This window comes from Mytilus galloprovincialis, chromosome 12 (assembly GCF_965363235.1).
Source record: "Mytilus galloprovincialis chromosome 12, xbMytGall1.hap1.1, whole genome shotgun sequence".
Lineage (NCBI taxonomy): Eukaryota > Metazoa > Mollusca > Bivalvia > Mytilida > Mytilidae > Mytilus > Mytilus galloprovincialis.
In genome coordinates, this window is record NC_134849.1 from 48,004,504 (window position 1) to 48,023,226 (window position 18,723).

An 18,723-nucleotide genomic window follows, 5' to 3' on the forward strand; every position below is an offset into this window, starting at 1 on the left:
AACTCATGTTCTAAAAGGAAAATCATGGGAAAACGAACTACATTCCGTTACATTTTCAATGAACTCGTCTTCGTTGCGTATATTGCCGTTTCGCTACGCTTTCAAAACATAGTAAAACGTAGCTCTTGAAACACAGAAAATACACTTTGTAAATCTGGAAAAGCGCTGTGCACGCTGGAAATTGTCAAGTCATCTTTTCGTTCACGATTAAACTGTCTATAAAGCTAATAAGCAGATATATTGTCTTCAACCCTTTCTCGTCTGGTTATTATATTTGAAACAGCTCTAGCCGAGATATAATCTTGTGTGCAGCAGCGGCATTAAAACCCACCAATCAATCAATGAAATCTTTCTTTTACGCTCAACAGACTTTAAATCATACTGTTGTTACTTTGGGGGGATAAACGACATTTATTTTTATTTATAGCTTTAAAAAGCAATATTTAAAAAGAAAATACTGTTTAATTTGTATTTGAAATTTTGTACAATATTGTGAATTCCTGTACTCTTTATTGCATGCACGTGGCTGAATAAAATCTTTCATCAAATAAAGCAAACAATGAGAGTAGAGGGTAGGACCATATAATTTTTTATCAGCAGGTAAAGTTTTGAGCTTTCTTTCAATAATTGTGAACATTCTGAAGGACGATGTAATATTGTTTATAATCGTATGTGTTTATGTGTCTTTCATATCAGTATTCAAGAGTTACATTCTTTGTCTGTACTGATTGTATTTTTTTTGTATGTGTGTTTCATAGTCCGTTGATCGAGATTTAAAAGATGAGAACTGGCACATAAAATAGATATAGGTAAACCCTGCAACATATTCATGTCCATGTCAGGGACTTGTCAGTTGTTGTCTATGATGTTTTTTTGTCATTATTTTTTTTTTACTAAATTGAAAATAAAATGCCATTCGAAATATTTGGTTTGGATCACAGATATTTTTACATATACATAGTTCTCTGATAATAGAATGGTGTTCACAGCATACAAAGAGCTGAAAAAAAATCAGGTACATTCAAAATTTTAAGTCGAAGAAAACCTTACAAAGTAAGACTGAAAACGGATACTCTTTTACTCATAAAACATTATATAGAAACTAAGATTTGTGAAATACGACCCCTATTAGAAACTAGGGATTAATTCATGAAATCTAGAAGGATAAGCAGATCCTGTGTTATTAATAAATAACCAACAGACCTAGTATTGTTACTGAAGGATAACGATAACTGAACTCCCCTCACTACATTAGCCGTCTCCTTTTTCTATACAGTGATGAAGTTTATTAAAGCCTTTTCATGCCATAAGAATTATTGCTGCAGAACTGAATGAAACATTTTAAGGTCACTTGTATACATATGTTTTGGTATTAATATACATGGATTTATGATATTTTTCATATTTATGATAACTTTTGAATTGGCATTTTTTTCTTCGATATCATTTACAGTTTTCAAATTCAGAAATATTATAGAGGGCATTTATTGTAGGCGCCTGTTATACATGGTTTACCGACATCTGTAAACGTCGGAGAGTTGGAATACAAAGGAAGATTGATATATGAGTTAACAGTCTCAGATATCAATGGCGATTCATTCGTGTGCCGAAAGCAGTCGGTGTCGCCATCACCAAATAATACAAATGTTGACTTCAGAGTCTTGATAGACTCTGCAAATGGAAGTAAGTAAAATATGTTTCCTCCCTTCTAGTAAAATATCAGTTCAGTTGATAGAAAAGTATGCTGCTTTGGTACATTCATTTTTTTTTTTTGGTAAACTAATTCTATATCTTCATTGGAATATTCAATTTTTTTTTATTTCATTTTTACTTATATTTTTATTTTGAAGATTTCTTGGGAAAGGAGGAAGACTGAAATTACAGTATGCATTATTGCATTAAAACTTATGCAATATTTGTGTAAATGTCATTACAAGGTTTACAAAAATTTAACTTGAATCGTTAGATTATGTATATTTTTAATCAATGGGACATAACTCGAACTCGCTTTACTGATTTTGTATGGAAAAACATCAGTCAGTCTTTAACAAGTAACAAATCGAACACTGATCGAAGTTTATATAAAAGATAACAATATCTGGTGTTAGAAAGGGTACAATACATATTTGCACGTATTTGGTGGTTTTTTTTGTTTTTTTTTCAAATTCAATGCTTTGGAAGTAAAACAAAAAGACAGTATGCGCAGGCGCAGGATAACAACCAATCTTCGTACATGGTGTGCTTGTGTTGAAACAAGAGAAAAGCCTCACTTTTAGTGTAAAGCTCGTGCACATAAAATATCTTTAATGCCCGAAATACAGTTAGTTGCTTAGAATAAATGGGCTTACATATATGACTTAATTTTACGTATGTTTGCTTTCAGGGTACGGAGTTTACCTGATAAATCAAAACGAAGGGACCTCCACTAATCCTAATGTGATGTTTAATTTCGACATTGAACAGACATTTGATGTCTTTGTCGCTTGTACTGACGCCAGAAATACTGTAACGAACCCAATTCCATACTTAAGAGTTGACATCATTGATAATGACAAAGTAGAGTTTACCAATTTACCGGGTAAGGCAAGTTTTCAGTTTCTGCAACGTCAATACTACCGTGCTCAACACTTCACTAATTTGGTGTCGCTTTATTTTGTGACATCAAAGGGAAAATAAAGAGATTCAGGAATGCGTCAAGAATGCCGAATAAAAACAGAATAAACCAAAAATCAGACTCAATAGATAAAAGTGTGTATACCATTTATCGAGCTATCAATCGGTCTGAGTCTGATTTAGGTTATTACAAACAAACGCCATCAACGCCTTTCTCTTATAAGCTTCTTACACTTTATGTTGACCATTGCAGATCATAGTTGATTTCATTCTACAGTGAATAGCTAACAACCATATTGACCAATATCGAGTTGTGTGTTTTGAGTTTCAACAATAAAAAGAAAAGAAATAGATATATTGCATATATGCTTTAAAGAAAGATGTATCTATACAAGTTCAGTTAAATATTTCCTTAAACTCTTCTATTTTTGTATATTCTTATCTTTACTTTCATTAGTATTAAATTTAAACAAATTGTTTTACTAATGTTTTATTTTTCAGATACGGTATCAAAAGATGCCACTGCCACATTACAAAATGATATAGTATATACAGTGCAAGCGCAAAATGAACTGACGACCAACGACAATGGATTGTCGTTCAGCATTTCGACAGTGCCGGCATCTTCAAGTTTTGAAATTGATGGTAAGTTGTGTCTTGGTTTACTTCTTCGTGCAAATTAACACTAGTTATTTTTCACATGAAATTTTCGTATAAAGAATTTAATCAAAATCTTTGTAAGTTTTGGTGGATAACATATCAATTGAAACCTATCTTTTTTCAATATTTTTTAGGAAATGGAAATATTCTTGCAGCACGGAATTTAGTTCTAGAGAACACTACACCTATCACTATTTATGTAACGGTTACAGACGGTGTTATATGGGTTAAAGAAACATTAAGAGTTGACCTAACAAGTAAGTAACGAGGTGAATAATAGAATATCATAAACAATAAACAAACAAAGAAGGGAATTTAGCTTAAACATTTGTTTTATTTTATGTAAAAGCATTATTTGCTGTAATGATTATATAGAGATATGTAATTTTTATGCCCCATTTATGGGCATTATGTTTTCTGGTCTGTGCGTCAGTCTGTTCGTTCGTCCGTCCCTCTTCAGGTTAAAGTTTTTGTTCCAGGTTAGAGTTTTTGGTCGAGATAGTTTTTGATGAAGTTGAAGTCCAATCAACTTGAAACTTAATACACATGTTCCCTATGATATTATCTTTCTAATTTTAATGCCAAATTAGAGATTTTCACCCATTTTCACGGTCCACATTCTTGTTTTCTTTCATGTTTGACTATACAACGAATGGTAACTAAGCGAAAGCTTTATGTTCAGTCAAAGTGAATTTTTAATAATATAGATATGTGTATTGTTTCAACTGGTATGCATATTTTTCAGATATGAATAACATCCCAGAAATAACCAACTTGAAAAATTCTCCTTCAGTTCATATGTCAGAACTGTTAGCTAGCAATTCACTAATTTATTCCTTGACCGGAAGTGACGGCGATGCCTCTGATACATTAACCTACTCTATGAATATTGACCCCGTTACTGACACTGCTCTGTTTGAGCTTGATACTGGAGTCAGCCGTAAGTAAACTTAATTATTATAAATTAATCTTAAAGCTATGTCAAAATTATCAATGTAAACGGATAAAATGTGCTGAACAATGAATTTTACACTTTCAAAGTTTTGTGTGATCGAACAAAACATTTGAATGAATCTTATGGAGCTATATTTACGAAAGTGATATAAAAATGACAAAAATTCAACAAAAGCCAGCTTTGTCAGAGGATGTTAAAACCACAGTTCGTTGTTTTTCCTTTATGTATAAACGAGGAATTTAAAAACTATATGTTATAGATCATGTAATGGCGTGAGCATTTTATACTAATATATATTTTGCTGTCTAGTTGACATTTTGGCCAAGTATATGATCTTCATGTATGCAACCTTTTATTACAGACAAACAATGTATCAAAAACTAAGGAATGAACATTTTATGCAAACGGCAATACAAAAAAAGTATCTCTGAATTCATGTTTATCCTGTCACACATAAAAATAATCGTTATATTTCTGTAAATGAATTTAGAATTTCAAAATTTACTGGAAGTAAAATAAAAGACTTCTTTCAAGTTCAGTCAATGTTTGACAACTTCAAAATATATTGTATTCCAAATGTTTTCATACTTATGTTACAATGAAAATTTTGAATTCGCTTTTAAGACTCAAGTAATCACAGAATGATAGTATATATATATAATACCGTACATAAACATATTTCAGATATTGAGTGTATATTCTGGAATCTTTTTGCAGGTTAATATATGTAAGAAATTTTTAACCATCTGAAACTATTTAAATCATTTCAGCCTTGCAACTGAGATTAGCACCTGGAAAAATGTTTGATTACGAAAAAACACAATATTACAACATTACTTTTACTGTGACGGATTCCAAAGCCACTGGAGGACCATTCATTTTGAATGTTCATGTTCTTAATGAAAATGAACCATGCTTCTTTGATAAATCTACTTATTCTCTTTCAACGAACGAAGGTGCTGTAAGTATATATCTGATGTTATTTCATATCGGTTAAGAATTAGCTTCTCTTATTGGATAAAATGGGGCCACATTTTTTATTCTTCAGTAAAAAGTTCCATCGGTCTTTAACAGAACAAAACTGACCAGAAAACCGGTCGTTAACAGACTTTAACATGTTAATGGCCTGTTGGGCATGGTTTCTCTGTTAATGACCGATGGGGCGTGGTTTTATTGTTAATGACCGGTAGGGCGTGGTTTTTCTATTAATGACCGGAGGAGCGTGGTTGATGAATTGTTTACACGTTTTGGGAAATTATAAAATTATATCTAACTTATCTAGTATTCATATACTGAAAAATTGCACGTAAAGACTCAGTCATTTTCACTGTCTTAGTCAATACCACTGTCTTGTGGGCAGTCCATATATCACGATAATGACCAGTTTTTCAATACCATTATGTAATTATAACTGACGTTTCAAACATATCATAATTCAGTAATAATATAGGGTTGTTGCATAAATATTGGGGAATATTGTTCCGAGTAGAATTTTATATTGCACGAGCTTGCGAGTGCAATATATGTTCTACAAGGAACAATATTCCCCAATATTCATGCAATAACCCTTTTATTGTATAGCAATATAATATTTGAAAGTAAAAATTGGTTTAAACTAATATTTTGTCGTTGATGATGTCATGAATTTTGATAATTTATTGCACTAGTGCAATATTAGAATTTATTGGACGCTAACTTTCTGGTTACTTTCTGTGGGAAATATTATATTGCTATGCAATAATAATAATAATAATAATAATAATAATAATAATAATAATAATAATAATAATAATCCATTACTTAATTCAGCGTACAGTGATGCAGTTTATTTACATCGTAGTGTCATTGGATTAAAGAAACTATTGTTTCGTTTTAGGCTAGTTCAATAAGCTTGAACCCAGGCTTCATTATAAGAGATGGTGATGGAGTGAATCAAGCATATTCATTGTCATTTTTAAACGGAAACGGCAGTGAACGTTTTACAATGGATGCCAGTTCTGGACTCATTAGTTATGCGACAGATTACGACATTGACAACAACGCAATGCCTTCCACAGTTTATTTGAGTGTTAAATGTCAGGATGCAACCGGCGAAACTGGAAACGCCTCAGTCATTATCTATATACATGTAATATTATTAAAGTGTATTTTACCCCTTTTCTTTCCAAAGATTTCTGGTGGATTGATAAAATTAATGACAACTTTTTACGCCAGGTAGAACGGGAAAAAAATAAAGTTAAAAAAAGATGAAAAAAGTATATGATCCAAATATATTATTATTTTGTCATCAACATACTGGATAGTACAGAGATGAGCATATTGATAAAAAAAAAACATGTTGAAAAAAAAAACGAATTATTTTAACAGGGGATAATGGATTTTATCATATGTACGTTTTTCATAAATTAATTATGTAATATTACTGAATATAAACGACATATTTTTTTAAAGCCGGTTAAATAAAACTTGTTTAAAATCAAGGCTGCTAGCCCATATTAACACGGCCTAACGTCTCGTTAGTTGCTGATATGGGAGTATCAGCTATTAAAGAGAAGTGTAAGGATTCCCACTAGAGTCTCTGAATGATATGAGAGTCTCGAAATAATTACCAAGTCGATATGGATAAGTTCAAAATGACCAAATGATACAGAAGTTAACAACTATAGATGACCGTTCGGCAACAATAAAAAAGCCCATACAACACAGTCGACTATAAAAGACACCGAAATCACAAATGTTAGTTAATTCAAACAAAAAATCTAACGGCCTAATGAATGTACAAAAATATGAACGAAAAACAAATACCGGTATGTAACACTGCATCAAACGACAACTACTGAATTACACTCTCCTGAATTGGAACAGGTACATACAAACATAATGTGGCGGGTTTAAACATTATAGCGGAATCTCAACTGTCCCCTAATCTGGGACAGTGGTGTAACAGTACAACATATGAACAAACTATAAAAATCAATTGAAAACGGCGTATCTTATCAGATGGATACAAATAGAAATGCATCTAACAAAATCTGTTCAAGTAATGAAAAAAAGCATGCACCTAGGACTAAATTATCAATCAGGACACATCCAACATCCAATGGATTGAGATTATAGACGTCATCAACCTTCAGAAAAAAAAAACAATAACCATGTACAATGGCAAGATACAGGTATCAACAGATTGTAGATCTATGAAAGTGCGGCGTTTGCATAAGACGACTGATATCTTTAATACTTTAAATATGAGGAATCCGACATTCGTTTCAGAGGTTTAGTTTAAGCTGGGTAGTGGTCAAACTAAACTGTAATATTTATCAGTTCCCTAGCAATTTATGGTATTGCCCTATCTATACTTTTTGTGTCTTGCGAACTGTCATAATTATTCCTAACGTTCGTAGGTAATATTGAATAGTGACAGTCATATTTTCATATCCTTTAAAAAAAAAAAAGATTTAAAATAGTCAAATTACAATGCTGGGACTAGTCAACTAGATTCAACTTGGTCAAAGATCAACCAGATATAAAATAAATTCTTCTAAAGTGTCAAACCATGAATTTGATAAAATAACAGCTCAGAAAATTACCATTACTGCATAGTGATGTATTTTACATTACATTCTTTTTCAGGATATCAACGATAATTCCCCTGAATTTGGCAGTGGTGATTATTCGTTTTTCGCTGACCAGTTTACTGGGGTCGGATCTCTTATTGGAACTACAACTGCAACAGATATTGATAGTGGCACAAATGCCCAATTTACCTGTAGTTACGGCAGTACCCAGAATGCAATTGCCAACACATATTTCACTGTCGGATCAGATTGCAGTGTATTCTTCACTTCAAGAACTAGTTTAGCGTATGATACAGTGGTAAGATAATTTTAGTCTCTACATGACATTGTGGAAGATGTTGTGTATTGACAAAGCTGTCAGTTGTTCACTCTATGTTTTCTGTGTCATCGTTAAAGTCGTCAAACTGAGAATTGTAAAACTCACATTAGGAGAACAGATTTTCAATCTAATATTCACATAGTTGGTATTTTTTAGACCCTCCAGATTGTGGTTGATTCAAAATTGTTTAACAGTCTAGTACTAATTTTAAAAAGGATACCTTATTTTTCAGATAAGATTTACCCTTTTGGCTATAGACAAAGGAACCCCTGCCAAAACTGGCACCACTTTTGTTAACGCAATATACCGTGAAGCATCAACGACAACAATATCAACCTCAACAACAACTACATCAACTACCTCAACAACAACGACAACAGTTGCACCTAGTACTGGATTAGAAGATGGAAGTATAGCAGCTATTGTTATTGGTTCTCTTGTCGGTGCTGTCTTATTAGGACTCCTTCTTTATATGCTATTTCGTTGGTGTTATACTGGTTTCTGTTGTGGACCTGATCCGTGCGATTTCGCACGTTGCTGTCAAAGAGGCGATTATTCGTGAGTATATTTAAAATAAAAAAAATAATCTTTTTTGGATAAGAAATTAAATTATGGAAAGAAATCTACTAATGAATTGGTACTATCCCAAGGTTACTCAAATCTCATAATAAGATTAACATTGAAGGTCGCCTCAATCAACTTAAAAATTTAAACAGGAGCGTATAAGTTGTGTTGCATCATGTGATTCATAAGAATTTCTAAAGGCTTTGTTCAAGATCTTTACAAAACCAAAAGAAATCAGTGAAGTTTTATGTTCTATATATTTCAACGATTAGATTTAAACATTTCTAGAAGAAAACAATTTATACAGTAACAGATGTGATTTGTAGAACTTGTGAAGAGTTAACTGATTTGTCAATGAATATAAATGTTTTGTTTGTTATATCTTGTTTTGGATACTAAGTACTAGCTATCTCCTTATTTTTGTTAAATCAACTCGGAGAAGGGAACATTGTGTTGCAAAACATATCAGCTGATATATGTTACTGTCGTTGTCTTCTGTAAATTAAGATTTAAAAGTCTACAATGGGGAAACTTATGTCATCGTGTTTGGCATAAGCCGTGATCGTCATTTTTTCATATGTGTAGATTTCTTTTAAAATTTTAATGTGAGTTATATCCTCATTTCTCTGTAGTATTCGTAATCGTAGGTTTCCTAAAATATATGAGTTGTAATAAAGACTGAAACGAGGTTTAATGAATGATAAAAAAAAGCATCAATATATTTGATTTATTAATTTTCCTACCTTTCTTTCTAGAATTGTAAAAATATTTGTATAAATTTAGTGCGTTCAAAAGAAACAAACGAAAACATTTAAACAAAATCATTGAATATCACGCGGAAGAACATATAGCAATCTATTTTTGGTAGTAAATCAAATTAAATAATATAGTTGTTCTTGATGTTTGTGCTGCACTATTTGACATTGACTGTTTTCCTCCTCTGTCATATGTCTGACGTCAGTGCAATTCAGAGCTTTATAAGTGTTACACACAAACAAACACACATGTTCACCCTATTTGAGAAGTAGTTTATATATTTGGGCCTTCTATTAATATTTAACAATAGCGGATCGAACTATATAACTTGATATTATCATAAAGTCGTATGTAAGAACGAATTCAATGAGGAAAAATAAGTTAGAATTTTACAGTTTTGTAGGGTATCATTTCCCCTAGGCGCAATCAATTTAATGATAGTATGCATGTTGCTAAATTCAAGGAATTGATAACTTGATGTTTAGCGCCAAAATATACGTTAACTCATTTCAGTTCTTATTTGGATATATGTTTGGGTCAATAAATTCAAGGAATTGATATCTTGATGTTTATTGCCAAAATATACTTTAACTCATTTCAGTTCTTATTTGGATATGTTTGGGTCAATAAAATATCTTATACAACGCGGATGTTAACACCTTACCAATTAGTTTGTGCAAATCTTGTATTAAATATCTAAAGTTATCTCTTCCTGCGAATGAAGGTAACACGTGAAACTTATTTTTCTGTAAACATCTATGAACAAATTTGCTCGAAAAAAACATTGATTAAACAAGAAGAGGTGCAGTTTAGATCGCGAAAGTTGTTCTAAAATTAGCATAACTACTCTCAAATGCATAAATCTTTACAAGGGATGTATGACTCGAGATTTATGAATGCAAAAAATATGTCCAGTTGAGGTTTTAAATCGCTATCCAGTTTTTACACTATCCCCCATCCATATCATTTTATATTCTGTGTAATCAATTTGAGGATTCACAACTTCACATTTTTTTTGTGATAACTAATATTGATAGTATTATCTCTCTTTGTATCTATCCAAATTTACGAGTATTATAAGCTGGCGGGAATCATTTGAATCATCTTGAATATCTTATCTACCACTAAATTTATTGTGAAATGGAAGTAATCATAAATACCTATTTTCGTTTTAAATAATTCGTCATATCTGCTGGTGTGTCGTTTTATATCTTAACAAATGTCTGTATATTGTGGGCAGAAAAATATTTTTCATAATCATTTAAGAGACAAGCTTGAAACGAGGTACCGCGACAACGTACATTGTAACATATCAATATTTAATTTCAGGAATTACCAAAGACGTCAAATTACTCCCATCAGGTACGTAACATATAATTTAACCATAACTCGTCATAGTCAGTCGTTAACTGGGTTAAGAGATCTTTATCATGTGTCATCATTGCTCTATACTAACATCTTTTACTTGAAACTCATACATCCCCTCACTCTGTTATTGTGCTGTGGTACTTTTTTGTGTTCTTATCTTTTGTGGTTTTTTTTTGTTGCTTTGTCTATATTTTCTTTCTTTCTTTAAATATTTTAAAAAGGAGATGTGGTATGATTGCCAATGAGATAACTATCCACAAAAGACCAAAATGACACAGACATTAACAACTACAGGTCACCGTACGGCCTTCAACAATGAGCAAAGCCCATACCGCATAGTCAGCTATAATAGGCCCCGATAAGACAATGAAAAACAATTCAAACGAGAAAACTAACAGCCTCATTTATGTAAAAAAAAATGAACGAAAAACAAATATTTAACACATAAACAAACGACAACCACTGAATTACAGGCTCCTGACTTGGGACAGGCACATACATAAATAATGTGGCGGGGTTAAACATGTTAGCGGGATCCCAACCATCCCCCTAACCTGGGACAGTGGTATAACAGTACAACATAAGAACGAACTATAAAAATCAGTTGAAAAAGGCTCAACTCATCAGATGGACAAAAATACAAGTAGACGTGTTTTATAGTGATTAAGATTATAGCACATTGTTGACTGCTGTTCTCCTATTTTTAACATTTTGACGAGTAGTATGTTAAGCTGGCGGGATTCATTTGAATCATCTTGAATATTTTATATTCTAGTTAATTTATTTTGAAATGGCGTAATCATAAATACCTTTTTTCGTTTTAAATTATCCGTCATATCCGCACGTGTGCCGTTTCTGTCTGTTTTGTTCACAAATTGCTGTCAATATAATGAAATTTTATACGACTGTCATACAAGTTAGATGTTTAACAAGCTGTAGAACTAGGTTTGTTCTTCCATTTTCTACATAAGAAAATGCATGTTCCTATTTAGGAATGTTACAGTTGTTATCTATTCGTTTGAAGTGTTTAAGCTTTCGATTTTTCTATTTTATTAGGGACCTTCAGTTTTAAATTTACCTCGGAGTTTAATATTTTTGTTATCTTACTTATATGTAATCCCAATAAACATGTTGATGAATAATGATATCCATTATTCTAATATTCTGTGTTGTTGACGATGGTATTGAATAGCATGTAACAGTGTTTTACATATAGTGAAAACTTGAAGCTTTTAATACAGGAAATACATGATACCCTAGCAAGACATACAATGTCATTATGCCATTGAGTTACAAAAAGGACCAACTTAACCTTTCTTACACAAATCTTACATATTAGTACTTAATATGGTCTTATTAAATTATAACGTTCCAAGATTAAATGCCGATTTTAATTTTAAATGTAAATTTGCTGCATTATGTAAATTTGCTGCATTATGTAAATTTGCTGCATTATGTAAATTTGCTGCATTATGTAAATTTGCTGCATTATGTAAATTTGCTGCATTATGTAAATTTTCCGTTGACAAAGTAATACTTTATTAAAAAATTAATGTTCAAACGATGATATAAGATGAATATGTCTATTTAGGGTCCCTTTTTGTCATATGTTTGTTGGATTTATACACTAAACTTATCATTATAATTTAAAACCAAGATTAAAATTTCATAGGCCAGAAGCGCATTTCTTTTACAAAAGAATCATCAGTGATGCTCGAATAAAATAAGATAAACATGTCAAAGGGACAAAGTTGAAAAGCACAATGGACGCAAAATTCCTATAAGGTTTTCCAAATACAGCTTAGATAATCTATTCCTGGGATGCAAAATCCATAATGTTTCGAAAAATTTTTAAGTTTTGTTAAGAGTTAATTCATAAATTTGACCATACCAATGCTAGTTCAAGTGCTGACCACTTAACTGGAGAACCCCTCGGGTAGACACTTCAACAGAAGTGGCATCGACCCAGTGGTTGTAAATAAATAAACGCATCATATGTACCAGGATTGAATTTTATATATACGCCAGACGCGTGTTTCGTCTTCATAAGACTCATCAGTGTCGCTCGAATCCAAAAAGGGTTTAAAAGCCAAATTAAGTATAAAGTACGAAGTTGAAAGCATTGCACACCAACATTCCAAAAAGTTTTGCCAAATACAGCTAAGGTAATCTATTCCTGAGGTAAAAAAGCCTTAGTATTTCAAAAATTCAAAAGTTTTGTAAACAGTTAATTTATAAATATGACCATATCAATATGATAACTCAACTCATCATAGATAACAAGATATACTTTTTTGTACGCCAAAGACTCGTTTTGTGTGACTGTTTGGATTTGAGCGTTCCAGATAAAAGTAAATACATACAGATCTTCGGACGAACACGATTAAGAAAGTGCACTTAGAATTTTAAAATGTTGACTTCATTTACTGTCCATCTCTGTTTATATATTCGTTCCTTTAACTATTTATTATTTACAGATCAAGACAGCGTATTGAAGATAGACGGCGTGACAGTTATGAACTAGGTACTATAGTTGCACTAAAACACATGTGTAAATACATATTTATCAACACAAGTTTATTTCAGATCTAAACCTGGAAACCCATACAATAAACAAGATAACCCATACAATAAACCAGATAATCCAAATAATAAACCATACAACAGCATGAACAGGGATACAGCAGATGAATTTAACTATTTCAGAGATGGTATGAAATACGCAACCATCATGCATCCCTTATAAAAGTATTGTTTTCCTTAGCGGGTATAGATGGCTTTATATTGAATAATCAAATACCTATGCATGCTTATTAATGTAGTTTATATCATTTGAAGTAGTTTTAAAGCCTTTATTCTTTTACAATGTATAACTATATGTTATGGAGTACATGCGTTGGTAATAACTGACTTGAAATGATACAATTTTGTGTGGACTTTTCAATAATTTGAATCGAATTTTTATGTCTGTTCATTGACAACAAATCCTTTTAAAATGTGTTCTGTCATAGTTATTTGCAATAATTAAATTAAAACTAAATTTAAATTAAATAAGTCAATTGAATAATTATATCTTAGTTTTGAAAAGTCCGGTTTAGTAATATAAACATGTCCCATACGACCTCAGATGTAGTCCAATTTTACTTTTGTTCTTGTTTAGAACACACTCGCACCTTTTAGTCAATGACAAATGAGTATTTCTTCTATTTGTCGTATTGTATACTTTTTCCGCTATACATGGATGAAAAGTTTATGTTATGGCAAGCTCTTGATTGCTGTCAATACAGAGGTTTCAAAGTACCGAAGGAATTGTTTGTTAGACTTTTTTAAAAGGTGTCTTAAAATATAAATATAAAGCTGGTACATTCAGGGAAACCCTTAAGTTTAAAAATGTTGACCTATCTTCTTGTATGTAGTTCCGGCAATACACTATTTAACCCTTGTTCGTCTCTCAGTTCAACCCACGAAGGCTGCATATTTTTCGATGGCTTTCTACTCATTCGGTTTCAAGCCAGAACTTTATTTAGGACAAAATGTTAGTTCATGTGCTAGTACTCACGTTTGCATATTACTAGTTTGAGGATTTTGACTTCTTATATTTATTGACACTTATGTAGGCTCATCCATCCCACGTAGGCTACATATTATTCCATGGCTTACTCGTCCTTTGGTTTCACGCCATAACTTTATATTATTCAAGGTATTTGTACATGTACTAAAAGAATGCATAAAGGATTTCGAATTCTTCAAATATTCTGCAAATGAAAGGATGTCGAATATTGTCATGCTTTGCTGAAATTATGCTTGTGGATACATCGAATGCCTAGCTAGCATTGAGGAGTGTTTACAACCCTTGGCCGAATCCAACACTGATGGAATTTAATCAGTCACCGATGTCATCTTCAACAAGTCATCACTTGTGTGTCTTAGAAGTTATCTTTGACGATTTTATAACCACTAAATCGATGCCCTCCCCCGAAGGTATCAACAGACCAGCAGTCAATACTTCCAAGTGAATATTTCAAAACCAATACTTCCAAGTCAATACTTCCAAGTCAAAACTTCAAAGTCAATACTTCCAAGTCAATACTTCCAAGTGAATACTTCCAAGTGAATACTTCCAAGTGAATATTTCCAAGACAATACTTCCAAGTCAATACTTTCAAGTCAATACTTACAAGTTAATACTTCCAAGTCAATACTTCCAAATCAATGCTTACAAGTCAATACTTCCAAATCAATACTTCCAAGTCGATACTTCCAAGTCAATATTTCCAAGTCAATACTTGCAAATCCATACTTCCAAGTCAACACTTCCAAGTGATTACTTGCAAATGAATACTTCCGAATCAATACTTCCAAGTCAATACGTCCATGTGAATACTTCCATACCAATACTTCCAAGTGATTACTTCCAAGTGACTACTTCCAAATCAATACTTCTAAGTCAATACTTCCAAGTCAATACTTCCAAGTCAATACTTCCAAGTCAATACTTCCAAGTCAATACTTTCAAGTCAATATTTCTCGGTCAATGCTTCCGTATTGCCATGAATTGTCATTGATATGGTCATAATTATCAACCAACATTTTAGAAAGCTTTGAAATTTTCTAAATACAGAGGATTTTCTAAGCCAGGGATAGATATCCTTAGCTGTATTTGTCAAAAGCTATAACTATGATGGGTTTATTGAATTATTCACCAGCCCAGTAGTCAACACTTCGGTGTTGACATAAATATCAATAATGTGGTCATTTTTATAAATTTCCTGTTTACAAAATTTTTTTGGAAAAACTAAGGATTTTCTTATCCCAGGCATAGATTACCTTAGCATTATTTGGCACAAGTTTTTGGAATTTTGGATCTTAATGCTCTTCAAATTTGTACTTGTTTGGCTTTATAAATATTTTGATATGAGCGTCACTGATGAGTCTTATGTAGACAAAACGCGCGTCTGGCGTACTAAATTATAATCCTGGTACCTTTGATTATTTATCCAAAGACATAAATTACTTTTGTCGTTTTGGCACAAATTTTCTTGGTTTTCAGTGCACACCATGTCCTCTTAATTGTTTAGATTCGAGGGCCAAACGAAATGCAGAACAAAATTATAAATCTAGTACTTTAATGAGTGTTTACCCCTCCACCTCTTTTTGGTTATATTTAGCTATCTAGAACTTTTACTTTATGCAGGGGTACAAAATAAAACACTATATCAAGATTTTTTTTATTTTGCTCACAAATAAACAGAATTTAAAAATTTGACGTTTTTGTGAAATTATGCCAGTTTGTTGTATAGATTGTCCCGATAACATTTCTTAAAAATTTCCAACTATACGTTTTTCCTATTTTATATATATCTTTATTTTATATACAGTTTGAATAAATAGCAAGGTTTTGAACCTAGAAATTTTTATGATCCCATGGTTAAAACAATACTTTGTCGATCTATAAGGAAGTAAAAATTCACCAATTTCGAATTTCGACAATTTTGAAATTTCTATTTGTAGATTCTGACTACGGCTCTCTCAAGAATCAAGATATGCGACATTCACGGTTAGTTATTTTTAGAAGTTGCTAAGAATGAGGGTAATACTTATTGTATTTGTATAAAACTATCTGATATACCGAGATCTTTGAAAACTCTCTTCAGTATAATAAGCATCCCATGCAGTTTACACCTTTTGGCCTTCCGCACTTTGGTTTTCCTGATGATAATTCAGAAAAACTGCCAATGAAGTTAATTTCAAACTCGTCTCTTTTGTTACCTTTTAATGTTGAAGAGTATGTGAGGTAGTATACAATGTGAATGCGAGCATGTTTTGGCCATTCGCACTTTGGTTTCCCTGATGCTTGATAATTCAGAAATACTGCAAATGAAGTTAATTTCAAACACGTCTCTTTTATCCCCTTTAATTTTGAAGAGTGTGTAATGTAGTATACAATGTGAATGTCAGCATGTTGTGTTGCCTTTGTATCCTTTTAGAAAGAAGCAAAATTGTAACATTGCCAGGTTTAAATTCAAACTTTTTGAAACTCTTTCTCCAAACAAACTTTTAACTGTATTGTGTCTTGAATTCAAGTGATATTCCAATAAATAATCATTCCATTAGATATAGATATTTTTTAACACACATGCATATAGTAATAACATACGATATCGTGCTCTAGTACAAAGGCTTCAACCCAACCAATAAAGCATATTTAGGGTATACTATCAGAAACAATGACTACAACATATGCATGGTAACATTATCTTCAATTAAAATTATTAGCAAAATACCTTTATATAAGGTGCAAACTATACTCTTTCCATTAGGTCTCAGATCATTGGTTTCAATATGTTTTAAATGTGCTTTGCATGTATGATTATGGATTAAATTTGGATGGCTACAATGTAAATACATCAATTAAGCGCATTGAGAGATTTGTGTTGTACGCTGTTTCTACAAGGTTTATTTACAGAAATCAAATTTTCTTTGGTGTTTGTTGTTTGAAAGAAGTGAATTATGAGACTTATTATTATGGCATATTTCCTAATGCTGTTTCTATTGATTTATATGCCGTGTTTGCTTCTGGAGTTCAGTATCAAAGCACAAAAATGAAAGCAGTTTGAAAAGTATAATAATTGATATGAAAAAAATGTATGGAAATAAATAAGTATTTGTTACTTATACACATACTCTTTTTACGGAATGTTAATCAAATTGCTGCAAAACACTTGTTGTGTTTCAAAAGTAGGCACTAAAAAGAATCAGAGAAAATAAGGCGTAACAGAGTACTTGTCTTCTTTTTCAGATTTTCGAGGCCGGAAAGAAATTATCCCGACTTCCCACAAGTTGGTGAGCCACAATTCCCACGCCTCTCCCCTTCCGATGCACGAGTGGAGATGATTAGTCCCAAGTATGCAAGAGGGCTTCCTGCAATACGATACTAGTCCAGAACTAACAGGCTTAATAGGATCGCCCCTCAGATTCTGATAATAATAACAATATTTGAGCATGCAAACATTATATGATGGTGTGTATTATCACAAGAGGAGAATATTTCAAAAATGTGATGGAAACATTTTACTATCGAAATAGGGATTTTGAACGTGTGTGTTTGTTGTTGCCATTTTTTTCTTTTCTTTTCTTTTTAAATACCACTATCTATTTTATACTTGAAGTTGCTAAATTTGTTTTAGATTGCTGCGCAACGTACGTGTCTTTATACGGCTGCTTATATCTATCCTTACCATCATTGTTTAATGTATGTGTATCATGTAAAGGTCAAATAAATACATGGGTGAAAAGATATGGAGAATTATACAAGTTTCAAGTTTCAAGTTTTTTATTTCTCAAAGACCGCAACAGGGGTATGTGAACAATAACAAATACTACATAAGTATTCATAATATAACAAATAACAAAGTATCAAAGTTATGCAGTGAACATTATAAACATTCATTAACATATATACATTTGAAAAAGTAATGCATTTAAAGGAAGACAGTAAACTTCAAATGGACATATTAATGGTTGAAACAATATTAGTTTTATTAACAACAGATAGTACAATTTTACAAAATTTTGCAATTTTAAGAACAACATTGTAAGAGTCAGAATTAAATAATTCATAAAATTTGTCAGTATTATGATTGGTAATAAGATTACAAGGTAATAAAGATTTCCTTTCATTGTTGAAAAAAGTACAATTAAATAAATAATGATATTCATCACCTAATTGGTTTTTGTTAAAAACTTATGGTAATATCTAAAAGGGTATGCATTAAGCCTTGTAAGAGACATCCGCAGCATTACTCGTATTTTTAAGACGGATAATAACACAAACGCAAAGGATAAAAAGAAAACAGAAAAACATCATATTAGAACACTCATGTATGCCATCCTTTGTGACAAAGTTGTATGAA

General features: G+C 31.8%; 1 protein-coding gene across 1 annotated transcript; it reads left to right on the top strand.

Moving 5' to 3' along the window:
• The first annotated feature begins 1,527 nt into the window (after positions 1-1,527).
• On the top strand, positions 1,528-18,138 carry LOC143055392 (fat-like cadherin-related tumor suppressor homolog). The gene is made up of 13 exons (XM_076228522.1): positions 1,528-1,683; positions 2,384-2,578; positions 3,115-3,258; positions 3,408-3,530; positions 4,019-4,213; positions 4,999-5,189; positions 6,105-6,356; positions 7,859-8,101; positions 8,355-8,680; positions 10,772-10,804; positions 13,288-13,334; positions 16,322-16,367; positions 17,610-18,138. Exons 2-13 carry the CDS (start codon positions 2,440-2,442, stop codon positions 17,746-17,748), a joined length of 1,878 nt encoding a protein of 625 aa, XP_076084637.1. The 5' UTR covers positions 1,528-1,683; positions 2,384-2,439; the 3' UTR covers positions 17,749-18,138.
• Positions 18,139-18,723: the final 585 nt, after the last annotated feature.